Source organism: Silene latifolia, chromosome 2 (genome assembly GCF_048544455.1).
Source record: "Silene latifolia isolate original U9 population chromosome 2, ASM4854445v1, whole genome shotgun sequence".
NCBI classification, from domain to species: domain Eukaryota; kingdom Viridiplantae; phylum Streptophyta; class Magnoliopsida; order Caryophyllales; family Caryophyllaceae; genus Silene; species Silene latifolia.
The window spans coordinates 167,063,360-167,082,589 of record NC_133527.1 but is presented as its reverse complement, the minus strand read 5'-3'; the positions used below and the strand labels follow the sequence as shown (position 1 = coordinate 167,082,589).

Genomic DNA, 19,230 nt, shown 5'->3' with positions numbered 1-19,230 from the left:
TAAGAGAATTATGTTCGGACTTTGGTGAAACTTATGATGATTTTGATAACTCAATTCTTCAATATCAAGAATTACTCGGTGGATGTGAAAGAAGCTCATTTCGGTCAAACGAAGAATGTTCCCCAAGTCGACCAAATCAATCCTCCCAATTGATCAACGAAGGTTATTTTGTTTAATGTGACATATCGGTCTATTATAAATTAATTTAAATAGTTATGTAAAAAATTCTATTTAATGTTTTCATATTATGGTGACATTTATTTATATGCTCTAGAAGGATACTGGGATATTGGAGATCCAGAATACGAGTGCAGGAAATGTGGAGCACAAATGTGGTTTCAAGAACGAAAAGAGAAAAAAGGGGTACTAGATGCCCTAAGTTCTCATTGTGTTGCTCTGATGGCAAATTTGTGCTGCCACGTTTAAAAAAAACCCCCTCAACTCCTAAAGTGTCTATTAAGTAGACAACATCGCTTAAGTAGGCATTTTATTGAGAATATTCGAGCTTATAACGCAATGTTTTCCTTCACATCCATGGGTAGCAAGATTGATGACTCTATCAATCAAGGTCGAGGTCCATATATACACATTCAGGATGAGAAGCCAAAACATCCACTGAATAGGAAGTTTGTTGCCATCAGCTGGAACAATGCCTAAATTTTGTCAGTTATACATATATGACACTTCAGAAGAAGTTGAAAATCGAAAAAACGCACTCCGGTATTGAATATACGATTCAAATATGTTAGAATCTCAAATAACGATTGTTAGCCAATTGAAAAATAAATTCCCTTATTATTAATTAACTGTGAATGCGGCCAAAATACTCCGCATAGATTTGACGATGAGCTAATAGAATTGTTGCAAAAGATGGCCGATGAAAAAAATCCTGTTGCAAAGAACTTTAGGATGGCTAGAGATAGATTGTCTTCGGATGAAGATGTTGAGGTGAGTATCAGACTCATCTCTAGAAGAGACACGGACGGGAGAACATATAATTGCCCAACGGCTTCAGAGGTAGCAGCATTGATTGAGGGTGATTTAGGTCCAAACATGGATAAACGAGATATTATTGTTCAAAAGTCATGCGGGAGGTTACAACGTATATTTGAGCTACACTCATCATACATGTGTAGGTTAATATCCGTATACTACCCTTTAAATTTAGGACTATAACGTAAATTTAAACATGTGATTATTGTCATAAAACATAAAATACAATAGAAACGATAAGTGTATAGAAATCAACCTCGGGTCCTTTAAATTGCGGCGTAAAGAACAGAAATCTAAGCAGATTTCCTCCTAATCGTTGCACCCAAGACTTTGTCCGAGATATGCCCTTGTGCTAGAACAGTGTTCTCTGATTGCCTTGCAATATAGGGAGAACTGATGTGAGTTTGCTTGAGATGTGAGATCTCGGTTTCTACAGAGAAGAATGCTCTTCGAAACCCTAAATTTTAGCAAGAATGAATTAGGTTAGACAAGAGGAGAAAGCTCTCCTTTTGTCTTGGTGATTCTCGGCCAGACCGAGTGAGAGGAAGCCTCATGGGCTTTTTAATTTCCTCTTCACTTAAGCTCGCGGTCCGGTCCAAAACTCGCTAAGTGTATATGACGCGGTCTGATTATAAACTGTTATCGGTTATCGGAAATTAAGGCATCAGCTAATAATACGGGTTAGCTGAATTATTAATTCGTGTCCGACAAAACAGTATTGTATAATTATTTTTAATATACATTTAATTAAATATAAATCACGTATATTTAATTTTACGAATTAACTGGTTAATTCGCCTTAGCCCATGATATTTAATCCGTATTAAATATAATATCTCAACATCACATATTTGACTAATTACTAGTCAAATAACTCGGACTAACTGGTTAGTCAATATTTGGCATCTACATGACAGTATTTTCATACCGTCACATCTCTCGAACGTATCCTATAGGTGTGACTTTTAGGGGGACCAGATTGATCACCGCCATCTGTATGACAATAACGTCAAACTTATCTAGCAAGCCAACCGTTATTGATAAACGTGGATCAACTGATAATAATACCAAAGTATGCCCTTTGATCCTTTTAGAGGTTTATAAGTCCTTGCACTAACTGTTAAGGACACCAACCCCAACAAGCTCCCACTTGTCCGTACAAGTGCATGTGCAATGACGTTATCCGCACTAACTGGAGGACACAAGCTCCAACAAACTCCCACTTGTCCGTACAAGTGTATGTGCGATAACCGATTCTCATATTCATTTAAAATCTCTCCCACTCAATGTAAAACAATTTGCAGATCTGGATCCACAAAGGTCGTATTTTACAATCGATCTGTATCTAGAGTGGTTTCCCCGACTAGAGAGTAACTTAACTGATAAAACGAATCCGTATCCGAGCATGGCCATGCATTTCGATTCTGACTCCTCGAGTGGCCCTGAGAAATATCGAGTACCTGATAAAGGCTGAATATTTCCTTCAACTCGACTCCTTCCGATCTAAGCACAGCATGAAATGACCCAGAAAAAATCTACTTGGCCCCCTGTTACGGATGACCGTGAGAAAGAAACCAAAGTCACCCAAAATCTGCCGTAGTCTCAAGAGACAGTCGATAGTCTAAGAATCGACTCTTAGGATCACCATGGAAGTCCTATCCACGACCGGGCAACGAATGTTATAAAACATTTAGGACTCCACGTCGATGTCACAATGGTGTCCTACGAAATATCCGTATAAATCGCCTCTGTGATTGGTCAGTCAACCGGTTGACTTATGGCTCGTTGAACCCACCATCAACCAACGTCACAAAATAATTGCCAGAGTTATCAGCTCATGTGGGCAATTAAGGACTGAAAAGATATAATGTTTGTTCAGTTCACTTTGTGGTGTTCAAAATTTGTCGTACAAATCCACATGAAAAACAAAATATATGTATAAATATCAAAACGATGATGTCGTATAGAGTACAAAAGAGGATGAATCTAATCCATAAAAGAGTACTACAACTCAGGAACACGTTTGATTCCCATGGAATTAACGTGCCCTTCATGCTTATCTTGTCGTAATGCTTTAGTGAGAGGATCTGCTATGTTATCATCAGTAGCAATCTTTTCTATCACTACTTCCTTTTGCTCCACGTAATCCCGGATTAGATGAGCTTTCCGTTGTACATGTCTAGATTTGTTACTAGACTTTGGCTCCTTAGCTTGGAAGATGGCACCACTATTGTCGCAATAGATGGTGATCGGGTCATTCGAACTAGGCACTACAGATAGTCCATGTAAGAATTGACGCATCCATATCGCTTCCTTTGTTGCTTCGTACGCGGCATAGTACTCGGACTCGATCGTAGAATCTGCTTTAATGCTTTGTTTCGAACTCTTCCAGGTGATGATCAGCGCATTAAGAGTAAAAACGAATCCAGACTAAGATTTCGAGTCATCTCGATTCGTTTGGAAGCTAGCATCTGCGTAACCGGTTGCGCATAGCTTTTGAGAGCCTCCATAAGTCAATGCCCAATCTTTAGTCCTCCGTAGGTACTTAAGGATGTTCTTGACAGCCAACCAATGTGGTTCACCTGGTTGCTGTTGGAATCGACTTGTCATACTCAATGCATATGCCACGTCCGGACGTGTGCATATCATGGCATACATGATTGATCCTATAGCCGAAGCATAAGGAATCCGTGTCATGCGCTCTCTCTCTTCCGGTGTCACTGGTGCCTGAGACTTGCTCAAATGCACCCCTGGAGTCATCGGAAGGAACCCCTTTTTGGAGTTAGTCATGCTGAATCTCTCTAGGACTTTGTCTATGTAAGACTCCTGACTGAGAGATAACATCCATCGTGATCTATCTCGATAGATACGGATGCCTAGAATTCTTTGTGCCTCTCCCAGATCTTTCATCTGGAAATGGTTCTTCAACCATACTTTCACCGAAGTTAAGAGAGGTATGTCATTCCCAATCAGGAGTATGTCGTCAACATACAATATTAGGAAGACAATCTTGCTCCCACTCGACTTGATATATAGACATGGTTCCTCGACAGATCGAGTAAATCCATTTTCTTTTATCACTTGGTCGAAGCGATGATTCCAACTCCTTGATGCTTGCTTAAGTCCATAAATGGAACGCTTAAGCTTGCATACTTTCTTAGGATGTTCAGGATCGATGAAACCTTCGGGTTGTACCATGTACAACTCTTCTTCCAAAAAGCCGTTTAAGAAGGCGGTTTTCACGTCCATTTGCCAAATTTCATAGTCATGAAAAGCGGCAATCGCTAAGATAATCCGAATGGAACGCAGCATGACTACGGGTGCAAAAATCTCATCGTAGTGCAAACCTGGCACTTGGGTGAAACCCTTAGCAACTAGTCGTGCTTTGTAGATATCTTGTTGACCTTCCACAGAATGCTTTATCTTGTAAAGCCATTTGCATTGAAGGGGACGAACCTTAGCAGGTAAGTCAACAAGATCCCACACGTTGTTCTCATACATGGAGTCCATCTCGGATTGCATGGCCTCAAGCCATAGCTTTGAGTCAGAACTAGTCATGGCACCTTTATAGGTTGCGGGTTCACTACTCGTTAAGAGTAGAACGTCATCTATGTCATGTTCCTCGACCATACCGATGTATCTGTCCGGAGGAATAGAGACTCTTCCCGACCTCCTAGGTTCCTCAGGAATGTTAACCGCAGCCGGGATTGAAGGAATAGGTTCCTCCAATGGTTGCTCGGTATTTGGTTCTGGAACCTCCGACAGGTCGAAGGTTCTATCACTCTTTGCATTCTCGATAAATTCCTTCTCTAAGAATGTCGCACTAGCCGCAACAAAAACACGTTGTTCGGTTGGCGAATACAAGTAATGACCACGTGATCCTTTAGGATAACCTATAAAGTATGTCTTGACCGATCGCGGGCCGAGCTTATCTTCAGGTCTCCACTTGACATAAGCCTCGCAGCCCCAAACCCGTATAAAGGACAAGTTAGGGACCGTTCCCTTCCATAGTTCATATGGAGTCTTGTCAACAGCTTTAGACGGACTTCGGTTAAGTATTAGAGCGGCTGACATAAGAGCATAACCCCATAATGAATCAGGTAATATCGTGTGACTCATCATGGATCGAACCATATCAAGTAGTGTTCGATTTCTCCGTTCGGACACACCGTTCAACCGAGGTGTTCCAGTGGAGTTAACGTAGGGCAATCCCACAAATCCTTCGGTGTTGATCAAACTCGTGAGAAAGATACTCGCCACCACGATCCGAACGCAGTGTTATTATCTTTCTACCCAACAGGTTCTGTACCCTATTTTGGTATTCCTTGAATTTCTCAAAGGATTCACTTTTGTGCTTCATTAAGTAGACATAGCCATATCTACTCAAATCGTCCGTGAAAGTGATGAAATACCTATAGCCTTCTCGTGCGGTGATTGACATAGGACCACATACATCCGTGTGTATGAGCCCTAATAGGTCAGCAGCGCGCATTCCAACACCTTTGAAGGAAATCCGAGTCATCTTACCGATGAGACATGATTCACACGTGCCAAATGATTGAAAATCAAAGGCCGAGATAGCTCCATGTTTGATGAGCCGTTTTTTACGCGTTTCTCATTAATGTGTCCCATGCGGCGAGTGCCATAGATACGTTTGATCTTTGTCACCAACCTTTAACCTTTTATTCATTACGTGTAATATTTCGTTGGTCGATCTAAAACATAAATTCCATTCATGGAAACGCCTTCGCTCGTAAATCATATCGTGTAATGAGAAAATGCAAGCATTGTTTTCTATTACAAATGAAAAACCAAGTTTATCAAGCGCAGAAACTGAAATAATGTTTTTGGAAAGACTAGGTACATAATAGCAGTCATATAATGACAACTCAAATCCGCTTGGAAGCTGGATCACATATGTCCCCTTGGAGATGGCGGCTACTCTTGCTCCATTCCCGACACGCAGTCCACCTCACCCTTTACGAGGGGTTCGATGTTTCGGAGCCCCTGCACATGATTACACCGATGAGAACCACAACCAGTATCAAGTACCCAAGTTCCGTAACTTGCGTGGTTAATCTCAATCATATGAATAAAAGTAGAAGAGAGAGAAGACATACCAACGGTTTGACACGACCCGCCTTTAAGTCCTCATGATAAACAGGACATGTGCGTCTCCAATGCCCAATCTTGTGGCAATGATGGCATTCCATGTTTTCACTCTTGCTCTTTGTCATGCCTGATGAGTTACTCGCCTCACCAGGACCACTCTTCCCCGAACCCGACTTCTTGAACTTCGCCTTACCTCTTTTGTTAGGTTTGCTTGGAGCTTTGCCCTTACCTTTCCCTTTGTTTGACACAACGAGAACATCCTGTTTCGAGCTCCCACTGCACTTCATGTCCTTCTCGGTCTGTACGAGGAGGGAGTGCAGTTCATGGGGAGTTTTCTTCAAATCATTCATATAGTAATTCGCTCTAAATTGCGAAAAACCATCGTGGAGTGAGTGAAGCATGCGGTCGATAACAATGTTCTCGCTGATGTTACAGTTAAAGGTCTCCAGCTTCTCGACATTCTCAATCATGCTGAGAATGTGTGGGCTAACCGGTTGGCCCTTCTGGAGTCTCGCATCAAAGAAGCGAGTGGTATGCTCATAGGTCACGATTCTCGGTGCTTTCGAGAATTCCTTAGTGAGCGTGGTGAAAATCTTGTTTGCACCTTGGGCTATGAAGCGTTTCTGCAAATTGGGTTCCATTGCAAAAATAAGTACGTTCTTTACCGCACCAGCTTCTAAAGCGAAATCGTTATACTTGTTGATTTCGTTAATTCCAGCCGTGGGACCTGGGTTTAACGGCATGGGCTCAAGCAGATATCTGAGCTTTCCGTCAGCAGTGGCAGCATTCCGTAATCTTTGCCTCCCGATCCATGAAGTTGGATCCGTCATTCTTCGATCAAGTGGACCGATTCATCGACTCATGAAGATCCTAAGCCAGGACTCACGGTCCAATGTGGCACTTGGCATTGGGTTATCACTTGAACCACCATTTGATGTTAAGCGATTTAAAACGTGATCTACACCGAAAAAGAAAGAAAAACAAAACGAAATAAGCAACTCATCGAGGTGATTTAAGTCTATTTTAAAATTCATTTTAAACATGTAGACTCTCGCACTTGCATAATTGATCTCCCTCAAGAATGATACAAGTGATCCCAAGACTCAATTTCGGTAAATTGATAAGCCAACTGTTTAGCTAATTCTTCCGGAAGAACTCTTGGTCGATAGATTTCCGTAAATCCTATCTATAGTCCACCATGATCACAGGATCGTACGAGTGACCATAGTGTTGAGATAAAATAGGTCAATCGGTTCCAACTTACCCGACGTAGAAGGGGTCATAGTATGCCTACCGACGAAGAAGGGACTCATTGGAGTTTGACCTATAAAGACCGTTCTCAATTTTGGTTTATACGAGGAAGATCCCATCAACAAAATTATAATTCATTTTAAGTGAACGAATAACTAGCGTCTGTCGTGAATGAATTTATTTGGAAGATGGCTTAGAAACGTGTGACATGAGAATGTCAATGAAAACTAACTCGTGACCTCTATATGTGTCAGTTTTCATGCAATAAATTATAGGTGGTTTGGTTTTTAGGCGGAATATGATGCATATTATCGTTGCATAAAAATAAATAAAGGAATGCGATACGTAAATAAAAATTAAAAATTCCTAGTGTGGCCTATCCTAGTATAAGAACAAGATACAACTTTGGAATCCACCGTTGGACCCGAAAAGCTTGTCTTGATGTTCCATCTTGATCCAAGTAGCGGGAGTGAGCATCCGGTCTCCATCTTTAGTCTTCTCAAAAATTACAATTTAAAATTACAAATATAAACCTATTTACATTCTAATTAAAACTGTAATTACAAGTGAAAAATCCAAAATGGAGATACAAGATCTCAAAATACAACCAAGACCGTGTTCCATCATTACGGTAACACGTTCTACTAAGGCCACACTAAGTTACAATCGCTTGTAAAATTAAATACGTAATTAAAAGGCATTCACGGCATTCATAAATTAACGATAAATAAAAATGCATCAACTAAAAACAAATTCATTCGTGACATAATTCTGTAATTATGTTAAATTTATCCAAACCACCTTTTAATGATTAAAATTCGTGTGATAAAACCGCTTCTATCATTTAATTTTAATCTATTATAATCCGTTACTTTAAATATAATTTAAAATAACTTAATGGTACGTGTGTGAACCGTTTCACAATCATAGCGAGTGTACTATATCCGGATAAAGTACATATAGAAGCCAAAAGAAAATTTAAATCAAAAGAAAACAAATTTTCAAAGCTGTTAAAGACGAAATCCCTTGATCCAGGGACACGAGTGCTCGATCGAGGGACAGGAGGGCTCGATCGACTGAACTGCAAGTCGATCGAGAGGTATGCTAATCAGGAGGTGCTCGATCGACAACACTAGTGGTCGATCGAGTACCTATATCAGCAATACTGCTCGATCGAGTACGAGGACCTCTCGATCGAGCAGTGGGGTTTTAAAAGCTGGTCGATCGAGTACAGCGTGGACTCGATCGAGCAAAAAGTTTTGGGTCAGGGTCGATCGAGTACAACAGGGACTCGATCGAGCAAAATTATACAGAAAAGCCACTCGATCGATTAGAAACTTGGTCGATCGAGTGCAAAAGTCTCTGAAAACTTAAAAACCCTCGTGAAAACTGTTTTCGAGACAGAAACTATTTCAATTTTTGATCAAAACGCATCAAAACAAATTTAACAATTTGATAAAACTTGACATATTGTTATAATCTCCGTATAAAACAACAATATGTATAAAACAAATTGAAAACAAGGGTCAGCCGTGTGTAAACATGACACGGTTTACAAAAAAAAACAGAAAACAACTGAAATAAAATTCCAGCCGCACGGTTTTCTAGACAAAACATGATCTTCTCAAAACGTTTTATGAAAAACACATAGAAAATTTACGTGGCCTCGCTCTGATACCACTTGTAGGTTAATATCCGTATACTACCCTTTAAATTTAGGACTATAACGTAAATTTAAACATGTGATTATTGTCATAAAACATAAAATACAATAGAAACGATAAGTGTATAGAAATCAACCTCGGGTCCTTTAAATTGCGGCGTAAAGAACAGAAATCTAAGCAGATTTCCTCCTAATCGTTGCACCCAAGACTTTGTCCGAGATATGCCCTTGTGCTAGAACAGTGTTCTCCGATTGCCTTGTAATATAGGGAGAACTGATGTGAGTTTGCTTGAGATGTGAGATCTCGGTTTCTACAGAGAAGAATGCTCTTCGAAACCCTAAATTTTAGCAAGAATGAATTAGGTTAGACAAGAGGAGAAAGCTCTCCTTTTGTCTTGGTGATTCTCGGCCAGACCGAGTGAGAGGAAGCCTCATGGGCTTTTTAATTTCCTCTTCACTTAAGCTCGCGGTCCGGTCCAAAACTCGCTAAGTGTATATGACGCGGTCTGATTATAAACTGTTATCGGTTATCGGAAATTAAGGCATCAGCTAATAATACGGGTTAGCTGAATTATTAATTCGTGTCCGACAAAACAGTATTGTATAATTATTTTTAATATACATTTAATTAAATATAAATCACGTATATTTAATTTTACGAATTAACTGGTTAATTCGCCTTAGCCCATGATATTTAATCCGTATTAAATATAATATCTCAACATCACATATTTGACTAATTACTAGTCAAATAACTCGGACTAACTGGTTAGTCAATATTTGGCATCTACATGACAGTATTTTCATACCGTCACATCTCTCGAACGTATCCTATAGGTGTGACTTTTAGGGACCAGTTGATCACCGCCATCTGTATGACAATAACGTCAAACTTATCTAGCAAGCCAACCGTTATTGATAAACGTGGATCAACTGATAATAATACCAAAGTATGCCCTTTGATCCTTTTAGAGGTTTATAAGTCCTTGCACTAACTGTTAAGGACACCAACCCCAACAACATGGCCCTACAATATCCGTTATTATTTCCATGCGGGGAAGACGGTTATCGATTGGGAATTCTTCACGGTGAAGAATCTCTTGGGATTAGCCAATTTGAAAATCCGCGTGACAAATAAACACTCAAAGAGTGGTTTGCATTCCGTATACAGGATATACCATTCTCTATTAGCCCGTAGACTCTTTCAGCAGTTCTTCGTTGATGGATATACAACGACTGAAGCTCATAGACGATTGTTTGTACGCTTTAAGCAAGATCTACTTCGCGTGTTACAATACTCTTTCACGAGCTGTTCAACAGGGGGACATCGAGTTATCTTCCACCGGCAGTCGTTTTATTGTTCCCCGTTCTTAGGAGGTGGGCCATACATGAGAGTGAATTACCTTGATACAATGACCATTTGTAGGTGGTTCGGTTATCCTGGTCTATTTATCACTTTTACGCAATCCCATGTTGACGGAAATCACTCGGTTTGTTAGTAAGAGGTGTCTTAATCCCGAGGATCGTCCTGATATTTTGTGTCGTGTATTCAAGATTAAGCTCGATGAGTTGATGATTGATTTCAATGAGCGTCATATATTTGGTAGGGTTAGAACAGGTACGCACTAATTCACCTGTCGTGTTTAATATTTTTTTTACATATTCTATCATGACGTATTATAAATTCTAAATTGTTTACGTAATTCTACCACAATGGTCTATATTATTGAATTTCGTAAGCGTGTTATTCCCTATGCTCATATCCTATTGTTTCTACATCGTGAAGACAAGTTCCCCGAGGCTACAGATATCGATAAAATCATTTCTGCGGAGAAACCCGAAAGTGATGCACGGACAAGATGCAGAGACCCTGTGGGACTGTAAGACTGCAATCACCGTGCATGGTTAGTTCTAAATGCTTAAAAAATTTTCCCTAAAAAGTGTACCGAAAGAACAACTGTCGACAAAGACGGTTATCCTGTATATAAGAGAAGTAAAGAAGGACCAACAATAGTTAAGGACGGAGTGACACTTGGTAATGGATTCGTTGTTCCATATAATCCACAATCACTGTTGAAGTATCGTGCGCATATCAACGTGGAGTGGTGTAACCAGTCGAAAGCGATCAAATATCTTTTCAAGTACATAAAAAATGGATTTGATCGAGTGACAATGCAATCTTCCTATAGACGCCACAATGAGTAAGATCCTTCACTTGTAGATGAAATTAAACGGTTCTACGATTGTAGGTACCTTTCATCATGTGAGGCTACGTGGAGAATATTCCCATTTGACATTCATCATAGGACTCCCGCCGTCGAAAGGCTACAATTCCACCTTCTTGGCAAACAAAGCGTCTTTTTTAATGATAAAGATCCTATTGACGAGGTCATAGGTAAATCATCAATGGGAGTGTCAAAGTTTCTATCTTGGATGAAGATTAATAATAGTGACAAGGAAGACTTACAGGTAGCTAAAGAACTATTATACTGTCAATTCCCGACTAAATTTGTGTGGCATAAAGACAAGCGGGAGTGGTGGCTTAGAATTTTTTTTTTAAGATAGGCAGGTTGCAACATGTGTCACCAACTTGCGGTGAATTATATTATATGAGAATGATGTTAAACCATGTAAAGGGGCCTAAAAGCTATGAGGACATAAGAACGGTGAACGACGTTCCCTATCCCACATATAGAGAAGCGTGTTATGCTTTTGGCTTGATTGGTGACAACAGAGAGTACATTGATGCGATAAACCAAGCAAGCGAATGGGGGTCCGGATTTTATCTTAGAAACCTTTTTGCGACTTTATTGTTAAGTGGGATGTTGGCCATGCCCATCAGAGTCTGGGAGCAAACATGGCCCCTTCTATCAGATGATATCCTTCGCAGGCAACGCAGTATTTTTCATAACCCAGGTATCCTTAAATCTGACGATTTTTCTTTTGTTCGTTTAATTTATATTTGTTGTATACGATGTTAGTTATTATAATTATTATGTATGTATATTAAAAATATAACATAATAGTTATCAATACGTTACGATGACGCTACAAAAATATTTACAGGTTTAAAACTAACCGAAGAGGAATTGAAAAATTATGCTTTGATCGACATCGAAGAATCACTCCAGTTAAATAGGAGTAGTTTAGCAAGATTTGAAGGAATGCCCCTACCGGATACTTCGATAACGTCACATCACCAGAATACACTGGTCATGGATGAGTTGTCTTATGACAGAGAATCGTTGCAGGCAGAACACGCGTCTCAACTCTCTTCAATGACCGATGAACAGAGGTCGGTCTATAACCAAATTATGGAAGTTGTTGCATCTAATAAAGAAGGGATGTTCTTTGTGTATGACTATGGGGAGACTGGTAAAACATTCATATGGCGAACTTTGTGTGCTGCCCTAATAAGTCGGGGTGAAATTGTTTTGCCCGTTGCATTTAGCAGAATTGCAGCAATGTTGATACCTGGTGGTAGAATAGCGCACTCGAGACTTGGCATTCCGTTAAACGTGACTGAGAACTCCACTTGCCCCAGAATTAAACCTGGTAGTTAGCAGAACTATTGATAAGAGCGAAGCTCATTATATGGGATGAAGCACCAATGACTCATAAACATAGCTTCAAGGTTGTTGATAAAAGTTTAAAAGACGCGATTCGTATTATAGATGCGCGTAATACAACACTGCCATTTGGCGGTAAAGTGGTAGTTTTTGGTGGCGATTTTCGGCAAACATTATCAGTTGTTAAAAAGGTAGTAGAACTGACATTATGCACGCGTCTCTTTGTTCGTCATATTTTTGGAGTTCATGTAAGGTATGTTCAAAACTTTATTTCAAATGGGGTATTAAAACACTATTCAATAACATTCTATCTTCTTTAACTTTTTAAAGACGTGTCATAAATTTCAGGTGCTTAAATTGACTAGAAATATGCGCTTAGAAGTCGGAAGTGCAGAAACTATTGTAGATGAGATAAGGAAATTCTCGGAGTGGATTCTGGATTGGAGATGGGTTGGTCAGGGGTCCAAATGATGGTGAAGTTGACATAAAGTTCCCTGACGATGTACTTATTCAACACGTGACAAATCCAATTGCCTCCATAGTAGGTATCACTTATCCTGATCTTCAAAACCGGTTATGGGACCCCACCCTGATTATCTTCAGGAAATGGTAATACTTGCACCGACTCATGAAATAATTGAAGATGTAAATAATTTTGTGTTATCACTTATTGATGGGCAAGCGAGACTTTACTTAAGCTTTGATGAGGTCAGTAAAGATAATGCAACTATAGGTGAGCCTGACCTTTTCTCCACAGAATATTTGAGCAGTATTAAATGTCCTAGCCTCCCTAACCATGAATTATGATTGAAAAGAGGTGTTATGGTTATGTTGCTTAAAAATATTGATCAATCACGTGGCTTATGCAATGGCACCAGGTTAATAGTGACAGATTTAGGGGCTCGCGTAATTAGATGTACAGCTTTAACTGGTAGTCATAAAGGTGATCAAGTGCATATTGCCCGCATTACACTTACGCCTTTAGATTCCATTAAATTTCCAGTGCGCTTTAATAGAAGGCAATTTCTCATTGCTGTTTGTTTTGCAATGACGATAAACAAAAGTCAAGGCCAATCCTTATCTCAAGTGAGCATTTATCTGCCAATATCGGTCTTCAGTTATGGACAGCTTTATGTCGCAATATCCAGGGTTGCAAGCAAACAAGGCCTGAAGCTTTTGATTTGTGACAATAACAAGCGTACATCTAATATGACAACCAACGTAGTTTACACAGAAATTTTTGAATATTTGTAAAGTTTCATATTACTATAACATTTATAGCATATTTTTTGTCCGTTTGGTAGTACTTAGTAACTTCAGTTATATATAAGTCGAATATCAAATTATGGACCTATTTACATTTTTACCGCATTGCACATTTAATCACGTTCATTTTGTGCTCCCGTATCCAATGATAGCGCCTGCAGTTACGACCCGTGCATTTTTTACACGGATTTAAAACTAGTCAGTCGATAAAATCAAAATAGAAAGAAGTGAGGGCAAGTAGTGGCGAGGATGGTGGAAAATGTTTGCGAGGGTAGTTCCATATTTATAACCCCTTATTTAATTGAGAATGTAATATTATTATCTAATATTCGAGTGATCACCCTTACCCTTACGACCATACCTTTACCGGTACCCCAGCCTTAGACCAAAAACATTCAAATGTGCACTTATTAATGAATATCATCACCCTTAATTATATGGTTAATTTTTCCCAAAATAAGGTAAAACCAAAGGTAATCTAATCCGAGCAAAAAACAATAAAGTCTTTAACAAAGCGAGAAATTGAGGAAAAGAAGGTAGTCTTTCACAAAACTATAAAAAAAAGTTTCATCTAACCCAAAATGATAATTTTTCTTAATTTCTATTTTTTAATAAAGTACAATTCTAGAGAAATCATTCTAAAAAACCCGCTAGTGTAAGTAGAGACATCTTCTCAATATTAGTAATTGTTTTAAGGAGTGTAAGTAAAGGCATATTCTTAATATTAGTAGAGGCATCTTCTCCATTAATTAGGGTTTTTTTTATCGGATGCTATCTACGGTATAGGTCTTTACAATACGACTATCATTGTATTTTTTTTTGTTTATACTACCTGATGAATCAATTTACTTTTATAAAATTAGCAAATGATTAATTAAGTAAATAAGTATTTTATTAATATTTAATTAAGTATTTTATTAATAAATAAGTATTTTATTAATATTTAATTAAGTTATTTTATGGAAATTAAGTTGATCCATTGTATGGTGGAATTTACCTAGGATTTTGTTTCCACTATTATCTCCCATAAATTACCACTCACAATTTAGGAAACTGTTCAGTTGACTCTTTGATGGCAAGAGTCTATATAAGAGGAACATATTTATTCTGATTAAGGTTCATCAAGTCTACCTCATTAAGAAAATACACCATCTAAATTGCGAGGCTGAGGGTTTGGAAACCAAGTCAGATTTGGGGCATAAGAAATTGGGTTAGTCACTAAGACGGATCAATTATTTCAAGCAATGGCTGGAGGTAAGTAATCGATCTCTTTTATCGCTTCCGCATTCAGTTTATACATGTTCATTATGAGACTAGAACATGTTAATTTTAGACGATAAAACTTACAGTTGGTATCAGAGCGTAATCGCCTCTGTCTTGCTTGAATATGAAAACTTAGTTTTTCTGTCCTGCCTTTGTATGCTGCGAATTAGATTGTATTTTGGGTTTATCGCTGAATATCTATTTCGCTCTATGTATGAAATCTGGAAATTATGCGTACGAGCCTTCATAAACTTAACGCGGCAGTTTTGCTTATCAATGACAGTTTTGTGTGAAGTAAGAGAAAATAAAAGTTCAGTTTCTTTACTGCGTATTTTTTATATTGAAAAACTTGGTTGATTAAAGACGAGAACTTACTATGTTCTGACCTCTATGATCTATTGAACATACATGATTATAATGTCTTGTTTATTGGCTATTGCATATGGATTATGTCTATACGTGATTGCTTTTTCGGGAAACTTCGAACTGCTATACAAGATATTCGTCCATTTAATTAATGTTTGACTCATGCTTATTTTCAAGAGGAGCACATGTGTATATCATATTCTTTGAAATTGTTTATAATCATGTGTATAGAGAGTAAGACCAACTAAATTTTTGTTATGGTCATCTGATTTTTCTATATACATTAAGTTGAGTATATAGATTTATATCTAATGTTGAATGATTCAAAATTTCATTAGTTAGGGAATAGCCACAACATCTCTAATTAATTAAAATTTTATTTTGGAATCACATGTGGAAACTAGACATTATTTGTGATTAGTCGTATGTAATATAATGAGACTTACCCACATGAATCTTGTTGTATGTATTTGTATGACTAATTAGGATGATATATTGAATCTTGTTTCTTAATCTACCCACAGGAGTTAAGAGATGTATATGGTTTGATAGTATTGTCATAAAGTTAAAATTTATATGTATCTAATTGAGTAGAGCTTTAGCCCAGAGGCAAGTTGTATGTCACTAGATTTCATATTTGAGCATGATTTACATTGGTAAAACATGATAAATTTTAAGTCTCAATTTTTTGTAATAAGCATGTTATTTATTATATTTGCAATAATTTTACCTGGGAGTTCTACTGATGTTAAATTTGACATTCTTGAATTAAACGGTGATAACTATAAGGTCTGGAAAGAGAGAATGCTACTGCAGTTGGGATGATTAGATATTAATTATGCTATTCGGAAAGACGAACCACCTAAAGTAACTAAAGAAAGCACTAAAGAAGCAATTGATCTTTATGAAAAGTGGGAGAAATCTAATCGTCTCTCCATTATGTTCATAAAGACCAGAATGTGTGCTAGTTTTCATGGTTCTGTCGATCAGCATACTAAAGTTAAAGATCTAATTAAGGTCATCGATGAACAGTTTGCAACTTCTGATAAAGCTCTTGCTAGTACCTTAATAATGCAGTTTTCATCTTTGAGGCTCACCGAGACTAAAGGTGTGCGTGATTATATCATGCGCATGAGGGATATTGCAGCCCAACTTAAGATCATGGAAGTTACCATGTCTGACACTTTCCTTGTGCGCTTCATTTTATGCACTCTTCCTCCAAAATATGCTCCTTTTAAGATCTCTTACAACACACATAAGGATAAATGGTCAATTAATGAACTTATGGCCATGTGTGTTCAAGAGGATGGCAAATTATTAATGGAGGAAGGTGAAAAGATGAACCTTACTGATGCTTCTTCTTCAAAGAGGCAAAAGGATCACACTAAAGATAAGGAAAAAGGAAAGATTTCAGCTAAGCCAGCCATTAAGAAGGAGTCTACGTGTTTCTTCTGTAAAAAGAAGGGACACACGAAGATAGACTGCATTAAGTTTAAGGCTTGGCTAAAGAAGAAAGGTAAGTTTCATGCGTTTGTTTGTAATGAATCTAATATGGTTAATGATAATCATAATACATGGTGGATTGATTCTGGAACTACAATCCATGTTTCGAATACCTTGCAGGGTATGACAAACCTAAGGAAATCAGTGGGCAGTGAACTTTCAATCTATTCAGGAAACTGGATTAGTTCACATGTGGATGCCATTGGGACATGCAGTTTAATATTAAGTAGTGGTTTTATTTTGCATTTGGAAAAGACATTTTATGTTCCGAATTTCTCTAGAAATTTGATTTCAGTATCAAGACTTGTACCTTTGGGTTTTACCTTTAATTTTTCAGACTCTGGATTCAGTATTCTCAGAAATTCTGAAATTATTGGTTATGGTATTTTGTCTGATAATTTATATCGCCTTGAACTGCAAAATAATATTACTCATAATTCTATGCATGTCAATGCTGGTTTAAACGTTGTATTATGAATGAGAATTCCTCTATTTTGTGGCACCGGAGATTGGGACATATCTCCATTGAGAGGGTAAAAAGATTAGTAAAGGATAGAGTACTTGATACTTTAGACTTTACCGATTTTGATACTTGTGTTAGTTGCATTAAGGGTAAGCAAACTAACATGTCTAAGAAAGGTGCAAAGAGAAGTTTTAGCCTATTAGAAATCACACATACGGATATTTGTTGTCCGGACATGAACGCTAATGATCCAAAATATTTTATCTCCTTTATTGATGATTACTCACGTTATATGTATCTTTACTTACTTCGTTCTAAGGATGAAGCTTTTGATGCCTTTAAATTGTTTAAGGCTGAAGTAGAGAACCTATGCGGTAAGTGCATTAAGATTGTGAGATCTGATAGAGGTGGTGAATATTATGGTAGATACACTGAGAACGGACAAGCACCTGGTTCATTTGCTAAATTTCTTCAAGAGCATGGGATTGTTGCCCAATACACTATGCCTGGTTCTTCAGATCAGAATGGTGTAGCAGAAAGAAGAAATAGGACATTAATTGAGATGGTGCGTTGTATGAGAAGTAATGTTAAATTTCCTTCATTTTTGTGGGTTGATGCTCTTAAGACGGCAACGTATATATTAAATCGGGTTCCTTCCAAGGCTGTGTCTAAGACACTTTTTGAGTTATTTAAAGGATGGAAACCGAGTTTGAGGCATATACGCATTTGGAGATGCCCGTCGGAGGTGAGAGTTTATAATCCACAAGAAAAGAAACTTGAACCAAGGACTATTAGTGGGTATTTCATTGGATATGCCGAAAAGTCTAAGGGTTATAGGTTTTATTGTCCATCTCATAGTACAAGGATTGTGGAATCAAGAAATGCTAAATTTCTTGAGAATGACTTGATCAGTGGGAGTGACCTAATTCAGGACATTGTCGTGGAGAGGGATCATCATGAAGTTCCACCTTCTGATTCAAGTGACAGATTGGTTGTCATTCACACCCCTCAAGTTCAATCGAGTGTTACACAACCAGTGATAGAAATTCCACAAAATGTCGATCAAAATATGGTAGATCATAATGAGGAAGAGGTTCACCATGAGGATGAACAAGTTCCATTAAGAAGATCTATTCGTGAAAAGAGATCGGTTATTCCTGATGACTATGAAGTATATCTACAAGAATTGGATTATAATGTTGGAGCTGATAATGATCCTATGTCGTTTTCACAAGCCGTAAGTTCTACAGATTCAAACTTATGGTTGAATGCTATGAAAGATGAGATGAATTCTATGGCATCTAATGGAGTTTGGGATCTCGTTGTATTGCCTGATGGTGTAAAACCTATTGGGTGCAAGTGGGTCTATAAGACTAAAAGAGATTCACTTGGTAACATCGAGAGACATAAGGCAAGACTCGTTGCTAAAGGATTCACTCAAAGGGAAGGAATTGACTACACATAGACCTTTTCTCCTGTATCAAAGAAAGATTCTTTTCGAATTGTCATGGCATTAGTAGCTCATTTTGATTACGAGTTACATCAGATGGATGTGAAAACAGCATTTCTCAATGGTGATTTAGAGGAAGAGGTTTATATGAAAAAACCTGAAGGATTCTTCTCTAAAGATGGTGAGCATTTGGTTTGTAAGCTAAATAAATCCATATACGGTTTAAAACAAGCTTCCCGCTAATGGTATAAGAAATTCCATGAAGTTATTTCTTCATTCGGTTTCGAAGAAAATATAATGGATCAATGTATATATCTTAAGGTCAGTGGGA

The 19,230-nt window shown here is 38.0% G+C and overlaps 3 protein-coding genes across 3 annotated transcripts; all 3 read left to right on the top strand.

Moving 5' to 3' along the window:
- Positions 1–870: 870 nt before the first annotated feature.
- LOC141641588 (uncharacterized) lies at positions 871–12,582 on the top strand. The gene is made up of 6 exons (XM_074450245.1): positions 871–1,102; positions 10,446–10,637; positions 10,806–10,899; positions 11,269–11,488; positions 11,656–11,935; positions 12,086–12,582. Exons 1-6 carry the CDS (start codon positions 871–873, stop codon positions 12,580–12,582), a joined length of 1,515 nt encoding a protein of 504 aa, XP_074306346.1.
- A 47-nt stretch (positions 12,583–12,629) lies between these two features.
- LOC141641587 (uncharacterized) lies at positions 12,630–13,842 on the top strand. Its single transcript, XM_074450244.1, has 3 exons — positions 12,630–12,841; positions 13,048–13,197; positions 13,467–13,842. Exons 1-3 carry the CDS (start codon positions 12,630–12,632, stop codon positions 13,840–13,842), a joined length of 738 nt encoding a protein of 245 aa, XP_074306345.1.
- A 2,598-nt stretch (positions 13,843–16,440) lies between these two features.
- Positions 16,441–17,463, top strand: LOC141641586 (uncharacterized). Its single transcript, XM_074450243.1, has one exon. The coding sequence runs from the start codon at positions 16,441–16,443 to the stop codon at positions 17,461–17,463; it is 1,023 nt and encodes a 340-aa protein (XP_074306344.1).
- Positions 17,464–19,230: the final 1,767 nt, after the last annotated feature.